Source organism: Papio anubis, chromosome 1 (genome assembly GCF_008728515.1).
Source record: "Papio anubis isolate 15944 chromosome 1, Panubis1.0, whole genome shotgun sequence".
Taxonomy (NCBI): domain Eukaryota; kingdom Metazoa; phylum Chordata; class Mammalia; order Primates; family Cercopithecidae; genus Papio; species Papio anubis.
Window position 1 is genome coordinate 52,706,154 of NC_044976.1, and position 23,619 is coordinate 52,729,772.

The 23,619-nt window shown below is 52.0% G+C and overlaps 1 protein-coding gene and 1 long non-coding RNA gene across 5 annotated transcripts in view; one reads left to right on the forward strand and one right to left on the reverse strand.

The window, feature by feature from the left end:
• SSBP3 (single stranded DNA binding protein 3) overlaps positions 1-23,619 on the reverse strand; it is a 179,402-nt gene that overhangs the window by 1,778 nt on the left and 154,005 nt on the right. For 2 of the 4 annotated variants that reach the window (XM_021941893.2, XM_021941904.2), the window contains 10 exons: positions 22,487-22,553; positions 22,309-22,385; positions 13,944-14,032; positions 12,911-12,959; positions 12,249-12,284; positions 11,675-11,729; positions 9,952-10,022; positions 1,493-1,571; positions 1,194-1,222; positions 1,000-1,101 (listed from right to left, as the gene is read on the reverse strand). In XM_021941893.2, coding sequence (XP_021797585.1) covers positions 1,000-1,101; positions 1,194-1,222; positions 1,493-1,571; positions 9,952-10,022; positions 11,675-11,729; positions 12,249-12,284; positions 12,911-12,959; positions 13,944-14,032; positions 22,309-22,385; positions 22,487-22,553 — 654 coding nt within the window. The remainder of the gene's footprint in view (positions 1-999; positions 1,102-1,193; positions 1,223-1,492; positions 1,572-9,951; positions 10,023-11,674; positions 11,730-12,248; positions 12,285-12,910; positions 12,960-13,943; positions 14,033-22,308; positions 22,386-22,486; positions 22,554-23,619) is intronic. The other 2 variants (XM_021941910.2, XM_021941899.2) reach the window with 1 other exon arrangement.
• LOC110743880 lies at positions 13,222-20,733 on the forward strand. The gene is made up of 3 exons (XR_002523667.2): positions 13,222-13,332; positions 14,240-14,345; positions 20,649-20,733. It is a non-coding gene; the product is annotated as an uncharacterized LOC110743880 (long non-coding RNA).

Below are 23,619 nucleotides of genomic sequence, written 5' to 3' on the forward strand. Positions count from 1 at the left end.
GCACAGAACTGAGCAGGGCTCGTTTGGGGCTGTGGTTGGGCTGAGGGGTGCATGGTGGCATGGAGTGCGCAGGGGGCCGGCAAGGCAGGGTAAGGGTCAGGAGGTGGGAGCTAAGAGCCACTTCTCAGTGCCAGCCTGACCTTCTGTTGGGAACTATGGCAGCTGACGGTGACTCCCCTCCTCCTGCCCTTGTCTGAGTCAACCTCTTCTCTCCAAAGGCAGTCACAGCCCCCGCCCCTTGCCCAGTGCAGGCCTCCAGACTGCAGGGAACTGGGCTTTGACGAGCCAGAGCACAGCCAGGGTGCCCTGGGGTGGGGCCAGTCTGGGATTCTTTCTGTTTTTGTTTTTTAGACAGGGTCTCACTCTGTCACTCAGGCAGTGGTGCGATCAAGGCTCACAGCAGCCTCAACCTCCTGGGCTCAAGCAATTCTCCCGCCTTAGCCTAAGTAGCTGGGACTACAGGCATGCGACACTACACCCGGCTAATTTTTGTATTTTTGCGTAGAGATGAGGTTTCGCCGTGTTGCCTGGGTTGGCAGTCTCAGGTTCTTGAAAACTGCTTAATCATAACACTGTTTCTTCAAATGAGAATGCACACAGAAGCCCACTACAGAAAAGCAGACAGCCAACCCCGCTCTGTGTTGAGAGCCCTGAAAATCACGGGCTGCATGAACCTTTTCCCACTGGACAGATGGAAATGGACCTGTGGGGCAATACTGCTCCAACTCCCTCAGCCCAGGGCACTCCGGCCACATCAGCTTAATTAGTGCCAGAGGCATCCAGCCTGCACCGAGCTGCCTCCAGAAGGCCCCACCAGCAGGCAGTCTCGGGGCAGCGTCAAGGCTGCACACTTCTGCTAAAAAAATAACTGAGGTGGAAAGCCCATAACATGGTCACCAGCTCAGCTGGCAGGCTGCGGCCCGGCTCTGTAGCTCGCAACTTGTTAGGTAAGAGTCCAGGCCGTGGGGACAAGAGCAGCGGGCAGGGGGCGAGGCTTACATTGTCGTTCTGAAAGGAGTGGAGGAAGTTCCCTCCTAGCTCGCCGTCATCTCGAGGGGTGCCTGGAGGATTGCTAATGCCACTTATGTTGTTAGGAGAATTCTGTAGAAAGAGGAGAGGAGGTAAGCGCCTGTGTCCCCAACAACCTGCCCACACAGATGGGGCGCCACCAGGGAGACCGAGTGCACACTCACTTTTGGAAGTCCGTCTATGTCGCCTGACCCTGGAAAGAAAAAATAATCCAATTCAGTTTCTTGCTTGCTCTTCCACAGAGGGGTCCCCCCTCATCCCTGGGCTCCTCGGGCCTCCTAAGCCCTTCCATCCCAGTCCCACACTGTGCGGAGGACTTTGTGTGGCATCCCTCTCAGCATCTTCCTGTGTGCCCAGCCAAGGCAGGCCAGGGCTGTGTACCAAGCCCAGCTGAGCCAGGAGCTGAGGCACACAGCTGGTTGCCTCGGCAGGGTGGGGCATGGTGAGGGCAGGGGCCACTCACCTAACGATCCATTCATGTGGTGTGGCTCCATGCCGCCCATGCCGCCCATCGGACCGTCCGAGCCGGGACCCATCGGGAACTGGGGAAGAAGCACAGGGCATGGCAGCTCAGCAGGCCCAGGCCCTCTGCACCCCTCACAAGCAGGGAGCTACAGCCATGCCAGAGTCCTGGCCCTGAGGAACCCCTGCTCCAGCAGGCTCTGCTCACACTCAGACATGTCCTGCCTGGCAGCTGGGCCAGGCTCCTCACCTCAGCCCTCCGAGCTGCAAGGCAGAGGTGCTCATTCCAATGACCCAAGTGAGGGAGAGGGACTGGCCCGCTGCCACCCAGCTCCACGCAGAGGCAGCTTTCAATCTGAGCCTCTCAGATCCCACCACAGGGCCCCCTCCATCCCCCGTGTGGAGGGTGTGGTTCCCCAGACAGAGATACATGTGGACAGCTCTCCGACCGTGTCAGGCCAGGGACCAAAACACCAGTGCTTCCCATCCCCACTTCACGGGTGAGGAAACAAGCACTGAGAGCAAACACTTTGCTTGAGGTCCCAGAGGCTGGAAGTGGAGGAGCTGAGACTGGAACCTGGCAGCAGGCCTGGAGCCATCGTGCTGGCCCTCTCCAAGCTAACAAAAGGAAGAAGTTAGAAATGAATGTTTCCTAGGGCTGGGCGGTAAGAAGAGGTGGGGTTTGATGAGTGCGGGGGAAGAGGGAGCTAGGGCACTGGCCTAGGAGGGACTGCATGGCATCCTGGGACTGTGGGGTGGTGGCGGGAGGTCACTAATGAGGCTCCCATGCAGAACTGATGGTGTGGCAGATGGGGACTCAGAGATAAGAGTCGATTCTACCCACCCGCAGGCCTATCTGGAACTATGAAACCCATCTCGGAAAGGAAGGCCAGAAAGGTCACAGCCCACAGCCACGAGTCACAGGGCTGGGGAGGGGTGGCTGAGCCCAGCCTGGAGCGCCAGGGCCCTGTGATGCAGACTGGATCTGCATCTAGTGGGAAGGGAGTGGAGGTGGTGGAATGGAGGGCTGTCTTGGCACCTGGCTGGGATTGGGCACCGCAGACGCAGAGCTGAGTCACACCTGAGCCCCAGCCCAGAGGAGCAGCTCATGGATACCCAACTGCCCCACAGGAGGACAGAGATGCTGACTTCCAAAGACAGCTGCAAAGTACAGCTGCGGCTTCAGAGCAAGGCAGAGAAATCAGAACTGGCTGCCTGGAGGGGGAGGACAGCATCGACAAAATTGAGGGGTAAAATATGGGCAGGCAGAGCCCATCACGGAAGTCACTCTAGGCAGGGGTCCCACATGAGCAGGGGTGCAAGGGGTAAGGCTTTGACCAGGCTGCAGAGGCACAGCTAGGGTATGAGCTGCTTCCCTGTGCCTACCCAGACTGGGGGAAGGGTGGCGCATCCTTCCCTCTCCAGTGGACCCCCCACCAAAACATTTTGCCATCTAGCAACAAATTTCATGCTTATTAACCCAAGTGATGGGAGGATGAAAGTAACCAGCTTTCTAGGGAGTCAACCCAGGACACAGCCATGCCAGACCCCAAAAATCCCCAAACATGATAATACAGAATTATGCATATATATGTCATTACCATAACATGAATATGTCATTAACATCAATGTATTAAGAAACTGGTAGTTCTTCAAAATGACGTATTATTGTATACTTTCTGTGTATTATCTTAACAGTTTTATTGAGATATAATTCACATGGCATACAACTGATCCATGTAAAGTGTAAAATTCAGTGGTTTTCAGTATATTTACAGGGTTGTGCAACCATCACCACAACCAATTTTGAACGTTTCCATAACCTCAGAAAGAAATCCTGTACCCGACTGCAGTCATTTCCATCCCCCTCCAATCCCCGGCCCCAGGCAAACACTAATCTACTTTCCATCTCCACGGATTTGCCTATCCTGGACATGTCATATACACAGAATCATGTGAGCTTTTGTAGCTGGTTCCTTTCACTTAGCATGTTTTCAAGGTTCATCAGTGTTGTCACATGAATCAGTACTTGATTCTTTCCTATGAACAAAAAGTAGTCCATCGTATGGATGTACCACTTTCATTGATCCATTCATCAGCGGAGGGAACGTTCAGGTTGTTTTCACTGTTTGGCTATTCTGACACTAATGACACTGATGTACCAGCTGCCGTGTGGACATACGTTTTCATTTCTCTTGGGCAGATCCCTAGGAGAACTGCTGGGTCATAGGGTAACCCAATTCTCATATCACAGTGGACATCACTAGGCTGTCTGATCTTTCAAGGAAACGTGAAGCTGTTTAACAAAGCAGCTATGCCATTTTACATTCCCACCAGCAGCTCTGAGAGTTCCACTGCTTCCACGCCCTCGCCAACACCAGTCATTATCTGTCTTTTTTACTACAGTCGTCCTAGTGGGTGTGAAGTGCTATCTCACTGTGGTTTTGATTTGCATTTCCTAATGACTAACGATGCTGAGCATCCTCTCATGTACTTACTAGCTATTTGTAATTTTTGGAGAAATGTTCATTTATATCCGTGTCCATTTTAAAATTAGGTTGTTACTGAGTTTTTCTCAGAGTTACGTATTTTGAATTCAAGTCCCTTATCAGATACCTGATTTGCCAATATTTTCTCCATTCTGTGGTTTGTCTTTTTACTTCCTTGACACCTCTGAAGCACAAATCTTCATCTCCTATGAAGTCCAGTTTGTCTACTTTTTTCTTTTGCTACTTGTGCTTTTGGGCTTGCGTCTAACAAGGCTTCGCTTAACTCAGGTCATGAAGATTTACTCCTGTGTTTACTTCAAGTGTTTTGGAGTTTTAGCTCTAACATTGAGATCTATGGTCTACTTTTATTTTTTATTATTTTTTAATTTATTTTTGAGATGGGGTCTCACTCTGTCAGCCAGGCTGGAGTGCAGTGGTGTGATCTTGGCTCACTGCAACCTCCGCCTCCTGGGTTCAAGCAATTCTCATGTGTCAGCCTCCCGAGTAGCTGGGACTACAGGCACACGCCACCATACCCGGCTAATTTTGTATTTTTAGTAGAGACGGGGTTTCCCACGTTGGCCAAGCTGGTCTCGAGCTCCTGACCTCAAATGATCCACCTGTTTCAGCCTCCCAAAGTGCTAGGATTATAGGTGTGAGCCACCGTGCCCGGCCCCCTATAATCTACTTTAACTTTTGTGTGCTGCTGTAAAGACACAGTTCAATCTCATTTGTCCGCATATGGATATTCAGTTGTCTCAGTATCATTTATTCTGTATTATCTACTTTTCCATTATATTAATGCTATTATGTAAACAACAATAGGAACTAGTTAACAGCAGCAATTAGTAGCAATTAGAAGGTGGACTAGTTAAATGATTGATATGTATGAGAAAAAATATTAATATTTTTATAACGTTTCTGTCCTCTGATAGAGAAATAACTTTTTATTGGAATACTTAAATTTGACAGGCTATGTTACATTAATTATTTTATTTTTTAGAAATGAGGACTTGCTCTGTCACCCAAGCTAGAGTACACTCAAGTGATCCATCCACTGCCTCAGCCTCCTGAGTAGCTGGGACTACAGGCTCGAGCCACTGCACCTGGCTTATTATTTATGTTTTTAAAAAATAAAACATAAGCCAAGCGTGGTGGCTCACACCTGTAATCCCTTTGGGAGGCTGAGGCAGGAGGATCTCCCGAGCCCAGCAGTTCAAGAACATCCTGGGCAACATAGTGAGACCTCATCTCTACAACAACAAATTAGGGGCAACATAGTAAGACTTCATCTCTACAACAACAAATAAAATTAGCTGGGTGTGGTGGCACGTGCCTGTAGTCCCAGCTACTCAGGAGGCTGTGGTGGGAGGGATCCCTTGAGCCCCAGATGCTGAAGCTGCAGTGAGTCATGACTGTGACAAAGACCCTATCTCTAAATAAACAAACAAACATAAACACAATAGGATTAATGAAACGAACATTACTAATATTTAAATAAAAAAATGTTTCTTTCTGCCCCAGGATACATTAGAGAACATTCTGCTCTGCTTCCTTTCCCATTGGTCTCTGAATTGCCTAAAGCCTTTATAGCCTTTAGGACATCTTTAAAAAAAAAAAAAAAAAAAAAGATGGAGTCTGGCTCTGTCATCCAGGCTGGAGTGCAGTGGCATGATCATGGCTCACTGCAGCCTTAAATTCCTAGGCTCAAACAATCCTCTTGCTTCAGCCTCCCACGTAGCTGACTACAGGCATACACCACTGCACCCAGCTTAGAACATCTTTCTTTTAAATGCACTGGTAAAACCGAATAAAGTCAAACTTAAAACCCATTTGACTTGTCACTCTGTTTATTCAAAGCCCATGTTACACTGACTCCTGGTGTCAACCTAACACGATAACACCAAACTAAATATCCTCTCCACACAACCCTTGCACACAAAGTACTTTGGGTTTTACTTATAAGCACAGGTTTTGGGACTTGTAGGAATTCACGTCCAGCTCTCCAAAGATGCCCATCCATTTTTGTCCAGGGGCTGGCTTTGGTGGACCAGCTGCTTGTCAATCAGGCCTTTACATCTGTAATTCATCAGATGGGCTATCCCTGTCTAAGATGCCCACTTTTTTTTTTTTTTTTTTTTTTTTTGAGACAGAGTCTCGCTCTGCTGCCCAGGCTGGAGTGCAATGGCACAATCTCTGCTCACTACAACCTCCACCTCCCAGGTTCAAGCGATTCTCCTGACTCAGCCTCCTGAGTAGCTGGGACTACAGGCGTGTGCCACCATGCCTGCTAATTTTTTTTTTCCCCCCAAGACGGAGTCTCACTCTGTCACCCAGGCTGGAGTGCAGCGTTGCAATCTCAGCTCACTGCAACCTCCACCTCCCGGGTTCAAGCAATTCTCCTGCCTCAGCCTCCCGAGTAGCTGGGATTACAGGCACCAGCTACCACGCCTGGCTAATTTTCATATTTTTAGTAGAGACGGGGTTACACCATGTTGGTCAAGCTGGAACTCCTGACCTCAAGTGATCCTCTCACCTCGGTCTCCCAAAGTGCTGGGATTACAGGCGTGAGCCACCATGCCTGGCCAGATATTCATCATTTTTTAACACTCCAAAGCACACTAGATGATGTTCTAAATTAAATTATAAAAACTGATTTTAAAGCACAGAGGTAATCTGAAGTTGCAAAACCCAAGCTGGATTCCAAATATGTTACAGTCTTAATGAAGAAATTGAGAAAGTTCTGTTTAACTTGACTGCCTTTTCTGGTGACATTTTTTGAGTTCTCAAGCATTAAATGGGTCATTATTTCTGCTGCATGAGTTTTTGTGGCCCCCTCCCCGTGATACCCAACGATCCAAGTGTGGCTGGCTAGCCCTATCTAGGCTCCTTGGGGCTTCTTAAGGAGCATCAGACAGTACTGGCGAAACAGTATATACATTTCTATTTTATTTTTTATGTATTTATGTTTTTTCTTTTTGAAACCGAGTCTCACTCTGTCACCCAGGCTGGAGTGCAGTGGCATGATCTTGGCTCACTGCAACCTCCACCTCCCGGGCTCAAGCGATTCTCCTGCCTCAGCCTCCCGAGTGGCTAGTACTACAGACATGCACTACCACACCTAGCTAATTTTTGTATTTTTAGTAGACATGGTGTTACTATGTTGGCCAGGCTGGTCTTGAACTCCTGATGAACCCCAAGTGATCTGATCACCTCGGCCTCCTAAAGTCCTGGGATTACAGGTGTGAGCCACCGTACCCAGCCTATGTATTTATTTTTTATTTTTATTTTTTTGTTGCTGAGATGGTGAGGATGTGTCGCTTTGTTATCCACGTTGGTCTTGAATTCGTGGCTTTAAGTGATCCTCCCACCTTGGCCTCCCAAAGTATTCAGATTACAGGCATGAGCCACCGTGCCTGGCCTCTATTTTATTGTAATTCCTTTTTCCATTCTCATCTCAATGCATTTCCAAATTAGAGAAGGACATCCTTCTTGTCTCGCACTTTAAAAAATAGCAGTTTCCACGGCAAGCCAACATTTTAACATCTTTTCTATGGCCAGCAATGATAGTCATCTTGTGGATATGTCTGAGGCATTCTCCTGTCTGTAAAGTCAAAGATCTCATTAAGTGCTTCAGCATGTTTTGAGGAAATTGAAAAGTGACCCAAAACTTTCATTATGAAAGCTGGTATCACAGGTAAGCAAATTACACTCCTTTGTGACAGCGTTGGGCACAAGGTGTGAACATTTAGCAGGTAAGATGTTTTCATTTTCATTGGTAAGAAGCTTATGGACGAAATGAAATTTGCTCAAATTAACTGTGTACTGTCTGCCAAATATGTAGATAAATGAGCAAAGTCTAGGTTGTATTTGGACAAGAGAACAACAATCTCTTACGTTTTCAGTGGCTTCACTAAGATCTTCACAGAAATCGAGATGATTTGAAACTCCAGTTTTCAAATCAACATACCTAAGAGCTAGTGGAAACCTGTTGCCGTGACTCGAGGCACACCTTTAATGCTCTCGGAAGCATGACTGTTGGAAGGATCAGACAGGGTCAGCACTACTGTAAAGAGGCAATGCATCTGTTACCGAAAGTCCCTCTTCCCTTGGGTTCACACACAGGACTTTTAGTTTGTAGCCTCCAAATCAGGAAATGTAACCTTGGTTTGTGGTGCAATCAAGGGAACAAGATGATAATGGTGCCCATTCAAGGAGCATGCCCAAGCTAATTCCGCAACCGCTGATTTTGACTGAGAACTGCTGTCTCTTTGGAGGTCAAAAAAATCTTGATTTAGAAAGATATGCCTCAGACTTGAGACTCAACGTCCAATGCGCCTCCACCTCCCCTTCTCCACAAGCCCAATCCCACATTCTTTTCTGCACACCGCTCAGTACATTCTGTTTGGATTCTTTCCTCCCTAATCCAGTTGTGTCCTTGCATCTGTCATTAAAGTCACATGGTCATTTAAACTTATTTCCCAGTGATGTCTGGGTCACGCTGGTGCTGGCATTGTCACCGTTCTCGTTTTCATCATCTGAACTCTTAGGAAATACGGTCACAACATTCACGATGTCAAGACTGAAACCAGCACCGTCTAGACAAAAAGCCCAACACTGAATCTGCAGCAGACTCCTAGGCGGGTGCTGCCAACGTGCATGACTGCAGTGCATGGAGTTGCAGCCTGAGTGATGTGATCCATGGTGAATCACAAGTCCTGATGCCAGCATCCACGTCAGGAAACACGGCGACAGTGACCACTCGAGGCAGATCGTCTACGCCATTTCCATCCGATGCTAGAAACAGTGTTGTCATCCCTCTGTGTGGGTTTTATACCTTCCACCCAACCTTCTGCATCACTGACAAAACCCATGACTTTTTGTGTCCTGGGATTCCTCAGGATGTATGGCTTTTAGTGTTAAAAGCCAGATGCTTGGTCACACCAGTGAGGACCCTGACGAAGGAGGCAGGCCAGAGACCCTCCCTCAGAGGGCTGCTGGGAGAGAAAATGTAGGCAATATCCAGCACGGGGCAGCCCACATTTGGGGTTTAACACGTGGGGTGATCCGGGTGTCACCTCAGGAACAGAGCCAACAAAACCAGAGTGCCCTAAAAGGCCCCACTCCCTCAACCAGGCCAAAGCCTCGCAATTTGAGGCCCCAGGCCCACTCTCTGGCTCTATAGTCCATAGACCTTCTTTCCAGACCCTGAGCTCCTGGAGGGACAAGGCTGAACAGGTTCGCCTGAGGCCTGCATGGAGGAGGAAGGGAAGGAATTGGAATGGAAGGGTTGCCTGTGGAGGGGAAGCAGATCAGGCCCTGTCCTCAGGGAACTCCTGCTGGGTGAGGAGACAGGCTGCAGCTGACTAACCAAGTCCCACCCAGTGGGTGCAGGAGACACAGGAGGAAGTGGGGCAAGAAGGAATCAGAAATGGGGAAATGTGAGCTGCAACATCACCCAAGGGCTGCAACTCTGAGGCAAAGAAGCTGCCAGGTATTGGAGTTCCAGAGCTCCTGGCAGCAGCACAGGCAGGCAGGTCCCCCAGCGAGCCGTGTCCCTTTGCTGCTGGCTCCACCCTCGGCTCCACAGCCCCAGGAACAGGCCCAGGAGGAGGAGGATTGCCCAGGCCAGCAGAGCCACTCAGCTGGGCAGAGACCAGGCCAGACCCCACCTGCAGTCTGGCCCTTCCCCCACCGGCACGGCAGGAGGTGGCAAGTCCCAGCAGCACAGCCCGCGCCCTGGCTCTAACCAGAGGGTGGGTATCGTCCCACCCCTTCCTCTCCCATCCCCTGCTGCCTATGAAATGGGAACTGAGTTGCCCAAGAGTTAATCACTTTTCTGACGGTTTATTTTATTCATCTTTGGTAACAAATGGCTGAAATCAATTAAACTTGCTTTCCCCTCAGCTGATGAAGTTAATTATGATTTGTTATGGTGTCTGATATGTAAATTATTAGAAAGCAGACTTACATTGGACCGGCTGCCTCCAGGCGGCACCGGATTAATCATTGTGTAGATGTTGTCACTGGAATTTGTTGAATCTGTAGAACAGTGGAAACCCACAAGTCGGGGTGATTAATTCATTTCTTAATTAAAACAAACTCATGGCACTTGAACTCATTCCTTTGTATTTTATCACCTAAAATTTCCTCTAAGTACCACCATTTTCTGGCTAATTTGTATTTAATGAAGATTCACAAAGTTTTTAATCACAGAAAATTCAACTGTGAAAACCACTCAACCCCAGCAGTGTGGACACGGCACAGGAGGATTACAGGTTCAAACTCTTGTCTCCCCACCCTACACCAAATCTGGTCCCCAGACACTGCCTGGGAAAACATGGGGGCAGCAGAACCACGACCTGTGCTCTTCCCCCTCCCCCCTACAAAGTGGTTTTAATCAAATCAGGGAAAGGGAAATGTGGCAAATTACCCAGAGGCCACCCTGCCAGGCTGATGGGGCAGGAGGGAGAGGCAGGGATGGGGCTGGAGACGCATTCACATATGGAGTGGGTGCATGTGGCCCAGTCGGAATGTAGGTCATGCAGCTCATCAAAATGCAGCAGCAGAAAGAGACAGCCGGAGCGGGAGCCCAGGATCCCGGCTGCGGCCAGCTCCACCCCTGCAGCCGAGCAGCTTCCCTGCTATGGGGAGCCGAGGAGGGGAGGGGGCGGGGGAGAGTCCCCTCCATTTCCCCAATTAGCCAAAAAAGTCTCCAGCTAAAACGTTTCTATCAGGAGCAGGCACCGTAATTCTTGGGCAGAAATCCAGCTACCTCTCACTTTTTATTTTTGGGGTGGGTAAGGATCGTATGTTGAATTCCTTCTAGCTGGCTGGTACGCTATTCTTAGCTGGGAAAGAAACATAACTGTGATGCTGTGTGTGTGTGTGTGTGTGTGTGTGTGCATGCGCGCGTGTGTGTGCGCACATGCCCACGTGTGTGCACGTATGCCCTCTTTTGTTTAAAGAAACAGGGAGGACCGGGTGCGGTGGCTCACGCCTGTAATCCCAGGACTTTGGGAGGCTGAGACGGGTGGATCACCTGAGGTCAGGAGTTCAAGGCCAGTCTGGGTAACATGGTGAAACCCCATCTCTACTAAAAATACAAAAATTAGCTGGGCATGGTGGTGCATGTCCGTAATCCCAGCTACTCGGGAGGCTGAGATAGGAGAATTGCTTGAGCCCAGGAGATGGAGGTTGCAGTGAGCCGAGATTACGCCATTGCACTCCAGCCTGGGTGACAGAGCAAGACTCCGCCTCAAAAAAGGAAAAAGGGGATAAGGGATCTCCTATATAGAGGACCAGAAGCCAGGAGCTATGGAAACTCGAAAGGTAGCATGCCTCAGAATCCTGGTCCCAGGATGTCAGAACTCCAAAGTCCCTTTTTGAGTCATCGGGGGAAATGCCCACCCCGAACAGGGTTCTTCCCAACAAGAGGGGTTCAAGGACAATGAGAACCCGTTCCTGGACTGCTCTGCTCAGCCCTGTCCTTTATGCAGCAGCATCAGAGAAGAGGAGTAGGTTAGCGTCATCAAGGGACTCCTGCCCCCTAAATGCCCAGTGGAAGATGTGCTGCTCAGGAAGGAGTGGCTGGTAAGCTTTGGCTCTGCAACAGTGCCCTCCCTCCAGGACTCTCTGGCAACATGCCCCGCCCCCACCACCAGACCCTCCGCTTTCCCCTCAAGCGCTCTTACCTGCGGGACTGGGCATAATGGGTGTTCCTGGAGGGCCGCCACCACCAGGGGGTCCCTGAAGATGAGAAAAACTGACATCAGACGCCCATAGTGGTGACGAACGTGGGGAGGGGCCAGCATCCTCCCTCCCCGGTCAGCAGCAACTGCTCACCCGGGGCCCAGCTGCTGTTCATCTTGCTACACCCCCAGCGCTCACTCAGGGACAAAGTACTTAAGCTTGAGAAGGGGACTTGGATGTCCCCCGTACCTTTCTTCAGACCAAGAGGCCCCTGTGGGTGTGTGTGACTGCATTATGTGCTCACAGGCATGCCCCCTGGAGAGGCCGGCAGTGGACGCCGGGGAGCCCACTGGTCAGCTCCCCAGAAGGCAATTCCACCCCAGGTCTGGTTTGGGGATTTCTGGGCCACCTCGGGTCCGTACAGATGACTGAATATTGACAGCAAGTTCTAGCAGGTTAGAACCTCTGCTCAGAAGAATGTGTGAAAGGGAAAGAAACGGGGACCCCAGAGCAGTTCTCTTGCACACTCAGTCCCACGTGGCTAGACAACACAAGGCCCCAAACCCACACACTTACCACATAGGTACCAGGTGATGAGGAGGAGTATGGAATCTAAAAACAAGATGTCAGGGAGCCCCGCGTCAGAGTCACTGAGTGCCCTCAGCTGCCACACCTCCCTGAGGACACGACCCACTCTTCACAGGAAAGACATCGCCACCCAGTGAGCTGGCCACCTGCTTGGTTCCCCTGGGAGGGCTGGGACATGGCTGAAGCCCAGTTCTCTCTGCTATATCGAACTGACCCTGAGACCCTGGTCTCTTACTCCCCAGTCCTGGGAGGGAGCCACAGACACAGGGAAGACATAGGAGGCCCTCCGGTTTGAGAGGACAGTAAACAGCTTTACCCCACATTCCTCTGGCCTTCACTCCACTGCCTGTGCTGAGCCCCTTACCCGCACCTTCCAGCCCTGCTGGGGAGGAGGTAGGGGCCTCCACTCTGAACAGTACTCTCTGAGCCCAGGTTCTTAGCTTACTCCTTCAGCGCAGGGGTGGAGCCCTTGATGACCCCTGCACATTACTGCCAGGCCTCCATCTCCACACGGCCTTCTCCCTAGAAGCATCAGGAGAGTCCCGCTGCATCTCCCCTTCCCCGTGACACCTACACCTAGGGACAGTAGCTCCCCTGCACCCAGAACCCGTCCCCTGACAAACACCACCCCACCTGACCTAGGTACTCACTGAGTTAGCACTGTTAGGATTGGGCCAGGGTCTGCCAGCTCCCGGGCCCCTGGGAGAGGGAGAAAGAGATGTGAACAATGAAAAAGGTGCTGTAAACTCCAAGGGGTGGAGGCAGCAGGGGCAGAAGGAAAGGGCTGAAATAACCAACAGGAAGTCCTTCCTACAGCCCTGGGGTTTAGAGCCTTCTGGCTCGGGGCAGTAATGGGTAACTTCATGGATGGAAATCTATGAATTGCTTTAAATTATAGGTAAACTTTACAAAATATATAAAATTAGATATAAAATATGTAAAATTCCCTCTCCATGTGCATTTTCCTAGGAAGGGAATCCACATTCTCACAACGGGGTTAAAAATCACAAATGCACTAGAGAACAGTGGCTGAACTGTCCAGGGGTTCAACTCTTGACCCTGCCACTGAAAGGTATGTGAGCCTGTGCCAAGTTACTTCACCTTTCTGTGCCTTGGTGACCTCATCTGTAAGGGGGGTATAATAATGACCGCGTCAGGCTGGGCGCGGTGGCTCACACCTAGCACTTTGGGAGGCCGAGGCGGGCAAACCATTTGAGGTCAGGAGTTCGAGACCACCCTGGCCAACATGGCCCGTCTCAACTAAAAATACAAAAATTGGCCAGGCATGTTGACGGGAGCCTGTACTACCAGCTCCTCACGAGGCTGAGGCAGGAGAATCGCTTGAACCCGAGCAGTGGGCCAAGACTGTGCCACTGTACTCCAGCCTCAGCAATAGAGTGAGACTCAGTCTCAAAAAAAAATAAAAGTAATCACGGCATAGGGTAATCATGAAGATGAGGCGAGCTGATGCACGAAGCATGCATGACCTGTGCCTGGCACACAGAGGCACTCTATGAGGCTGAGCTCTCATCACCAGGATCATCAATATCCTCATATTACCGAGGAGGAGACTGAGATCCAGAGAGGTGCCAGCAAAGACCCCTTATCATGAGTCTCCCAGGGTGCCAGCAGAGAGGGGGGGAGACATGGGCCGAGTCACTGGCCGGGTCGTTTTTGCCTTACATGTTAATCCCGGGCATGGCGGGGCCGAGGGAGTTGGGTGGTGGTCTCATGCCGCTGCCATAATTCTGCAACGATAACCAAGGGTCAGTCTATGAGAAGGAGAAGGGAACCAGAGAGAGGAGGAGGGAGGAGAAACAAACAGACAAAACATAGTGAGAGGGTTAGTCTGTGAAAAGATCGATGAGAAAAAATAATACATTCTTTCAAAAACGGTGGGGTGGGTGGGAACCAAGTCACAGGGACCACAATGACAAGCCAGCACAGAGGGACAGTCACAACATTCAATGCATTTTCAGGAGCTTTCAAGATGAAGTTCTCAAAAACATGTGGGTATCCAGCAAGCTGCTGCCTTCTCTGGGCTCCCACGATGTCATCCTGTACCTTCCCCATGGGCTCAGGCAGGTAAGAGGGGATGGACTTGGTCTTGGAACCCACTAAGAGGCTCTGGGGTGAGGAGACAGGGAGGCGAGGGGTGGGTGTCAATGTGGATGTGAGCAGACACTCCTGAGAAGCCTGTCCGGGGCTGGTGCAGGCCCAGGCCCAGCACATACAGACACCCCAACCTGCCCCAGGTCTGGGTCATAGTCCTACCCCACCCATGTGTCAGCATCAGAGGCCCTCCACAGACATGATGCTGGGAAGCCGGAGAAAACCCCATTTCTGCACTCAGACGGATCATCATTACGTGTGTGTGGTTTTTTTGTTTTTTGAGACAGCATCTCGCTCTGTTGCCTAGGCTGGAGTGCAGCAGTGCAATCAGAGCTCACTGCAGCCTTGACCTCCTGGGCTGAAGCAATCCTCCCACCTGAGCCTCTCATGTAGTTGGGACTACAGTCATGCACCACCATGCCCAGCTAATTTTTGATTTTTTTTTTTTTTTTTTTTTGAGATGAAGTCTCGCTCTTGTTGCCCAGGCAGGAGTGCAATGGCACAATCTCAGCTCACTGCAACCTCCACCTCCCAGGTTCAAGCGATTCTCATTACTTGGCCTCCCAAGTAGCTGGGATTACAGGCACTCACGACCTTGCCAGGCTAATTTTTGTATTTTTAGTAGAGACGGGTTTCACCATGTTGGCCAGGCTGGTCTCGAACTCCTTACCTCAGGATCCACCTACCTCGGTCTCCCAAAGTGCTGGGATTACAGGCGTGAGCCACCATGCCTGGCCTGCCCAGCTAATTTTTAAATTTTTTTGTAGAGGTGGGGTCTCACTTCATTGCCCAGGCTGGTCTCGAACTCCAGGGCTCAAGTGATCCTCCCGCTTCAGCCCCACAAAGTTTTGGGATTACAGGTGTGAGCCACTGTGCCCAGCCAATGTTTGAGAGAGAAGTCTACACAGAACGCACGAAGTCCCAGCAGTCCAGATTCAGCTCAGGATGGCCTACTGAGGCACAGCGGGGTGGGTCACAGGCACCAGGCCTCTTACCGCGTGCATCTCTTGCTATATAACCAGGCCAGTGTTGCCTGTGACCCTCTCTCCAAGTGTCATTTTCCCTACAGTCATACATGCCTCGCTTCCCTGCTCCCCTCACGGCGGGCTCCTACTTGTCCTCCAATACTCAGCTCCAACAGCAGCTCCTCTAGGAAGCCCTCCTGACACTCCACCCCTTGGGGCTGACTACTCCATCCGTTACTCCCACAATGCCTTCTAACCTCCCTCCCCTGCCACCATGCCACACTGGGTTCTGATCATGGCCACGTGTCCGTCCATCTCCCATCTCTCCTAGTGGACTCCAAGTGCCTTCTGAAGGTGGGGCTGTGTCTTGATGATCATAGCCCCCCGCCCCATGCACCCAGTGGCACAGACTGGTGCTCACTACGCCGACACTGAAGCAATCAATGAAGGACTGAAGAAGGGAATGCATGGAGACCAAAGGGAGCCTGGCTGCAGCTTAAGCTCTGCCCTTGTAGGAGAACTTGAAGTAGGGTGCTGGAATTTTGATGGCAAAGGAACAGCCAGCATTCACTGCCCTTTACGGAGTGCATGACATACTTTCTGTAGTCTCTCGTTTGATCTGTATGAAAACTCCAGGAGGCTGGTATTGTTCCCACTTTACAGAAGAGGAGACTGAAGGTCTGAGGGAGAAAGTTTTGCCTCGAGTTGCAGTGAGCAAATGCACAGCTAGGATTTAAACCCAGATCTGCGGCCCCCAGATTCTGCCTGCTTAGCCAAGCAACTGGTGGGAGGCGGGTGGGAAGGGGGACAGAATGGGAAGATGGAGACCTGGAGCTGACACACACAAAGCCAATATCGGGCTGATGGTGGGTTCTGCATCCAGGGATCATCTCCCAAATCTCACCATCCTAGGGCCACCTGCTCCGCTTGCTCAGCCACTGAGGGGCTTGGAGTCTAGAAGAATGTCTAGACAAGATGCAGAGGATCACAGGAGCAATACTAGGCTGGCTGACAAAGAGCCAGACCCAGAGCCAGAGAGGGCAGGGCCTGCCTCACCCTGCGGCTGCTCAGGGCACCGGCTTCAAGCAAACAGTGGCAGCCTTGGGGGAATGTGCTGGGGCCAAGCCCACTCTACCACGGGGTAAAGAGCAGAACTCAAGACTGGAGGTCAGAACACAGGAAGGCTGGCCTTGGTTTGGCTGCCTGCTGGTGACGATGGGCAGATTACCAAATGACAACAGTGCTGACTCCACGCCCAGATGTACCACAGACTGTGTGTGCACTGCCTACAATTAATTGTCACAATGACCCCTTTCCTCCACCCACTTTAGAGACCAGAAAACTGAGGTAGAGAGGAAGAATGATGACCCCACCGTGCAGCTGTGAGTGGCTGAGCTGGGGCAAAGCCCTGCAGCATGGCTCTGGCTTTAGAGCCACAATCCCCTCTGCTCTGCTGCCTTGTCTACAAAATGGGGACAAAGAGCCCCATGTGTTTCCAACCTTGCAGGTCTCCAGTGGATCAAATGAAACAATGGTTCTGAAGTGCCCCGTAAGCCCCAGGAGGTGTGCACTGATTCGGGATGTCAGCAGCAGAACACACACCAAAGCCCTTAATGCTACCACAGCATCGCAGAAGCTCGGGTCTCAAAGGGCCTTTTCTAATCCCCTCTACAAATCTCAGCCTCATCTCCCCACCTGCTGCTCCAGGACAAGCAGCTTGCCACCTCCCCAGGCCTTCTCCCCACTCTGTGTACAGGCCAGCTGACTAGAGGTCTTCCAGATGGAGTTCTTTTCCAGGACTGCAGCCGCCTCTCCCTCCAGGAGAAAGGCCTGCACCTCACAGCGAGAGCGGAAGCCTGGGATGTCTCAGCATGGAGTGGGGTGAGAGGAGACGACAGGTAGGCGCTCACTCCATAAAGCCCCTCCTGACATGCAGAATGCAGCTCTGAGCTGGGAGGTTCCGAGCGCACTATCCTGTCGCTCCTGGCCCCGCCCAGCCTTCAGGGGCCTCTCCAAGAGTTGGCATGGCAGCTTCCTAGAGGGAGCTTCTCCACCAGTCCCGCCGCTTATAGAGGCAGAGACCCTGAAGGGCCACTTGCACCTCATCATTTCACAGATGACAACTTGGAGGCCCAGAAAGCCAGAGACGTGTCCAAGGCCACAGAGATGTCAGGAGCAAGTAGCAGGCTGAAATCTGGTTTGCAGCGAAGTTTTCTCACATAGGGCAGGAACGCCTAGAAGTTCAGACTCAGTAGAAATGGGCTCCCTCTTTGGCCAGCTCCTGCCTGCCTGCAGCACCACATGGCTGGAGGTGATGACGGTGAAGCCGTACAAGGGTCAGTTACCAACCAGATATCCCTCTGCCATAGGCACCACTCTGCAGGGGCAGGGGCGGTTGGGCAGAGGGGAGGAGCCTCCAGTGCAGCTGTGGGGCTGGACACATTCACAGGCGCCTGTCTTCCCTAACCCCTCACTCTAGTCCCCACTTGGGTGCCCCAGACCCTGGACAGAGGGCCTAATCCACACTCAGCAACAGTGCAGGCGCCCCGACCACTGTCTCAGCTCTGTACTCCGCCGGGTCCGCAGGGAGAAAGGACCAAGCAGCTGGCTGGGGCTGGAGCCTGGAGGTGGTGACTGCTGCTCCCTCCTGCCACATCCTCAGAAAGGCTTTTGAGGTGCCCACTATGTTTAAACCTGGATCTGCCAGCCCCCAGAGTCTGCATTCTTAGCCAAGCATCTTGTAGGAGGCAGATAAGAGAGGGGGACCACCCAGTGCTGTAATTACCTTAGGGGATAGCTCTCCTAGTCTTTAGGACTCACCTACCAGAGTGGACTTGAGGCTGTCCAGGCCATTTTCTGGGCAGTGGGGGCCTGGCCATCTCATGCAGGACACCCCCCAGGGGCCACCAGAGTTAAGTTCCTCAAGGGGCCCTTTTCCTTCCTCACCAGCCCAGGGTGCTCAGGACCAGGATTAATGACCTACCCCTCTCTTTTGGGGGCCTCTGCTCAGTGTCACTGAGCTTGCATTGGCCCTGGATCAGCCCCAGGAGATGGAGGCGGCACAAGATCGTCCCAGGGGCTGTGGATTCTCTCCTTCATCTGAACTCTCAAATGCAGACAAACCAGGATAGTGACCTGTTTCTACTCTGTCCTGGCTTCAGCCCTAACCTGAATACCAGAAACGCCAACATGTCGGTGGCTCTGGGAATCGGCATCCGGGAGTCTGGGAGCCACTGCTCTTCTGACGGGGGCTGGCATTCTCTCTACTAAGTCCGACCAGGGGCGCCTCAGTTTTAGCTTCATCCTATTAGAATTCACTTTTGAAACACTAGGATGAGAGGTTACTACCTGATACTGACATACATAAAACTTTCTGGAAAGAAGAGTTCTAAGTGGAAGTACTATCTCCTTTCTGGCACTGGCACTTTACGAAACCAGAGTAAAATCTGTCTGAAGCACGGAGGACGAAGGATGGGGTGATGCCTGCACTGCTGGTTCCTTTGAGACATTTAGGCTGACATGTGACACAGACTCACACAATGCAATGTCACTCCATTTGGTTTTGAAATAAAGTAGCCCTTGACCACACCGTACCTATTCTTTGTTCAGGAAGTTCTGGAGTGGTCACTGGCTAAAAGCAATCTAATTCCTGGCTACGAATGACATGCCGATGGTCTCCCACCTTTGTGCCTGGTCTCAGCACAGCACTGTGTGCATAGTGGCACTTACTCTAGGCTGAAGGGGCTGGCCGCCCTTCCTGACAGCCCGGGCTGTGGCAGGGCTGCCTCCCCCACGCTCAGGGCCTGCAGGAAGGGGAAGGGATCCACAGGATACCGTGTGGGGACACAGCTGCTATTTCGCCCGCCCTCCAGTAGCCCCATGAGGCCACCACTTGCTACCCATTTTGCAGATGACGAACTGGAGGCCCAGCCAGGCTGAGCCGCTGTCAAGACTGCTTTCCAGAACTAAGTTCTGTCCTATCCACAGGGCATCACCCTCAGGGGAGAGAGAGAAAGGGCCTGGGGAACAGGGACAGTCTGCCCTCTCCCTACTCTCCACCTCAGAGTCCAAAACCGCCAGGCTCTGCCGGGCCCAAGATGAGCCCTAGCTGACCACAGACCCTGTAATCCATCCTGCACCATCAACCTTGTCCGGGCCCAGTGCTTCATCAATGCCAAGCTTTCCTGACCCCAGTGATGGGCCAGTGCAGACACCCTGGGTTGCTTCAAGGGACGTTTGGCTCTGGATTTAATACTTACCCTACCCAGAGGAGTACAGGAAACATGGGTGAAGCGCTTTAGGGTCTCCACATTGATAAAGTAAAATAAAGAGCAGGAGAGACGCTTCCAGGGCTCCTGAGGTTGGCAAGGGTGTGTAATGTAAACAAAGATGGGTGAGCCTCTCCCTCTCCTGCTGGAGACAGTCCTGGAGTCTAAGGGGAGCTCCACCCCTTGTACAATGCTTGGGTGAGGCCAGGAGAGTCTCAGTGCACAGCCTCAGCCTCTGGGACCCTCACTTCTTTAAAGTGTGCCAGAGTGTGCTGGACTACGGGTCAGGGGCAGACATGATGAGACATCCACCGTGCCCAGAGGAAGTCCTGAACTGCCAGCACACCCTGCTGCCCTTAAACAGCCTGACACCTATTCCCAGCCTTTAGAATCTCAGTGTTACGATGGTCCAAACTGTTAATGACTTTGCCAGGAAAAAAAGAAGAAGAAATTAAAAGCAATCACCAAACCCAAGCAACTAGAGGCCTAAACATTGGTTTTAAGTCCCTAAAGTTGGAAAACACAAATATCTTCCTTAGGGGGAGCACCCTGTGGCCAGCATCACATCGAGAACTTGACTTGGCCGGACACGGTGGCTCACGCCTATAATCCCAGCACTTTGGGAGGCCAAGGTGGGGGGATCGCTAGAGCCCAGGAGTTCGAGACCAGTCTGGGCAACATGGCAAGACCTTGTCTCTACCAAGACCTTCTCTCTACTAAAAAAACAAAAATTAGCCAGGCATGGTGGTGGGAGCCTGTAGTACCAGCTACTGGGGAGACTGAGGATGCGGTGAGCAGAGATGGCGCCACTGCACTCCAGGCCTGGGTGACAGAGTAAACCCTGCCTCAAAAAAATAAAATAAAAAATTTTTAAAAATTGAAACATTTTCTTTAAAATAAAAAATATTTTAATTTTTTAAAAATAAAAATTAAAAAAAGAATTTGATTCCTGCTAAAAGAAAAAAAAAAAGGAACTGGACACTGGACCCTGCTCCTTCCAGCAGCCCTCCAGGTCAGGCACCGTTCTTATTCCCATTTTACAGATGCAGCTGCTGAGCGTCAGAATCCACAGGCTGGGCGGTGGCATTCAATTTTCCCTCCTCAGATTCCATCCTCCTGAGTCACACAGACCCCGTGACATCTGACAATCCAAGGCCACTGCTGATTTCTACACCAATAAAATGTGACTGCTGTGCGGCTCAGGCTGTGGGGAGGGAGAGCTGCATCTGACTCAGGAGAGGGGAAGCTCTGCTCCTACCCTGCCCCCCGCCCCCTTCCCTAGGCAGGCAGCCCTGCAGAGGTCAGCTCCAAGCGTCTGCCAGGCAGGAAGGGGCCACTCTGGCAGCTTACAAGGAGCTAGCAGAAACACGAATTTTGGAGGATTTGAGGAAGGAACAAAACTAGAATACTGGAGCTGCGACTACTGCGGGCTTGCTTCCTTTTAGGATTATGGGGCTGGCAGAAGACAAGGACCTCCCTAAAATCTTTCACCACCACAGATGTTCCAACCACCACTGAGAAGAAAGCGGTGGCTTGGGCTTGCTGTAAATACAATTCTGGGATGGAGCAGAGGGCTGTGGTTCTGTGGGGCAGATGCCTCTCCCTACAAAAGGGAGCACATGTGGGCGGGAATGGGGAACGCACTACTCCACCCCCAGGGGACCCAGAAACCAGTGCAGGGGGCCCGGAGAGTCCTGAACACCCACATGCAACGGAGGGAGCGACCAGTGCAGCGGACTCCAGGCAGAACAGAAAAGAAGGAAAAGAACACCTGAGAACAAGCCCCTTGCCTTATTCAGATTTCCAGCTTCCTTTAGTCAGGGGCTAGAGAATTCCCAAGGCGAGTGGAACATCGCGAACGCTCTGCCACGGCTACTACAGGAAACAGAGCCACATGCAAACACCCAGAGGGCTCAGGGTAAGCAGTGAGATGGTTCCACAGCAGAACACCTGTCAGACCTTTTCTTGGACACCCCTACCTGGGGTGCGGAGCTGGCCACAAGGGGCGACGACTTTGTTGTGACCGTAAGAGGTATGTGAGGGCACCTGAAATGCTTTCTTCCAATGGCTTCTAAACTGCCCTTTGCGGCAGCGGAGCCCTCTGGTCAGAAAGAATCCCGGCTGAAGTGGGTGCTGGGGTCCTGTCAGTGTGGCCCCCTCATCAGAGAATCATGGACACGGTCCTCATTTAACAGGTGGGGAAACTGAGGCCTGCTGGGGCCCACAGAGGTCAAAGTGATTCATCCAAGGACAGAAGCATGCTGAGCTGCAGGCAGAGCTAGGAAGGCCACTCATCCGCCCTGCCTCTGGGACACAACCAATGCTGGCCCTAAGCCATCCCAAGTCTACCTCACCCAGGGGAGGCAGCTCTGGGGTTCAGGAGCTCCCTGCCCTTCAGACCCCATGATAGGATACTGTACCCCAAAAGGGTCTGCCAACTAGAAGGCCTCAGCTGTCCCCTTTTTCCTAGCTCCCTGGGGGAGGGGGACCTCAACTCTCCCTGTCATCCGCGAGGGGCTACCCTGGGCAGCGCGAGGCCAGTCTGCCACAGAAGGGGACAGGAGCAGGGGATGTGGCCATGCCCTTCCTCTCACCCCTGCGAACTGAGAGATGTGGGAGACTGACAGCATGGAAAGAGGAGAGAAGGCGGGTGCACACAGATGGCCAGGGAGACAGACAGACAGACAGACAGGCAGTGGTTACCTGTGGGCCAGGACCCATGGGCCCCATGCCTCGGGGAGGGTTCATTCTCTGCATTGATCCTCCCATGTTGGGGTGGCCTGTGTGAGAGAGGAGGCGCGCCATGGGGTGGCAGGAGTCGAGGGAGGAGGAGCCCCTCCTGGCATCCCCAGCCACCCTAGGCCCACCCCGCCGTCTCTACCTTGTTGTCGTGTGGGATCCATGGAATTGGGCAGCAATGGCTGTGTCCCAGGAACTCCTCCTGGAGGCTGAAAGAGATGCAAGACACAAGCTGAGCAGTTGCTCCGGAGCTGCTGGACATGGGGAGAGGCATCTACCTGTCCCACCCAGTTCCCCACCTGACTACATGGGGCCACTCATGGCCTCCCTGAGACCACTTCTGCTGCCTGCTAACGGGAGAAGGTCACCCCAGGCCTACCAGTCAGCTCAAACTGGTGTTAGCTAAAACCGTGTCATTGTTTGCGGGGCTCTGTGGGAGGGAAACTGTCACCTCATCCTGCTGTCTTGGGGTAGGGAGTCTGGGTACCTATCAGAGCTCTGAAATGAGGCAGGAGACCAAATTCTCTAGGTCTTGCTCTGGCTGCAGCACCGACCACCTTGTTCTCAGAGGCAGCAGTGCCCACTCCCTCCTTCCGCCCAAATCTCATCTTGCCTTTGTCTCACAGAGACACACCTCATTTTAGCTCTATCCAAATTACGGGGACTGAGACACCCACTACCTAAAATCCTATCACTGTGGGAAGCCCTGTTTAAAGGAGAACAGAGGATGAGGAGGATTTTAGGATTGAGATGGGGAAACTGAGGTCACAGGCCTGAGGGCTCCCAGTCACAGGTTGCAGAGCCAAGCAGCACCCAGGTTATATCCCATCAGCTTCTACAATATGGAATGCCACTCAGCCCTGGGGTGGGAGAGGTGGCCACTAGGAGAGGGGCAGGGGTACTGGACGAGAACCCGGCTCCGGAGCTGGGGCCATCGGCGGTGCTGGTGTGGTTGCTAATGAGAAGATAAACGTGGGGGCCATGGGTTTCCTGGGTGAACACTTGGCCCACCCGCTGTGAAAACCTATTAAAAGCGATTTACTTGAGACTGAAATTATTTCAGCTGCAACAGGAAAAAGATAGTAGGATTTGCTGGGGGAACTTTGTTTCTAGGACCCCATCCCTTAGGGCTAAATACGAGCCTTTGCCTTTGAGAGGAAAAGCCTTTGGTGATGGCTGGTCATCTTTCCCTATTGGCAGGTGCCAGTGCTGCTCAAAGGCTGGGCATCTGTGACAGGGGTCTGTCCTCAAGGGCCCCCAGCCCAGGCTGTTCTG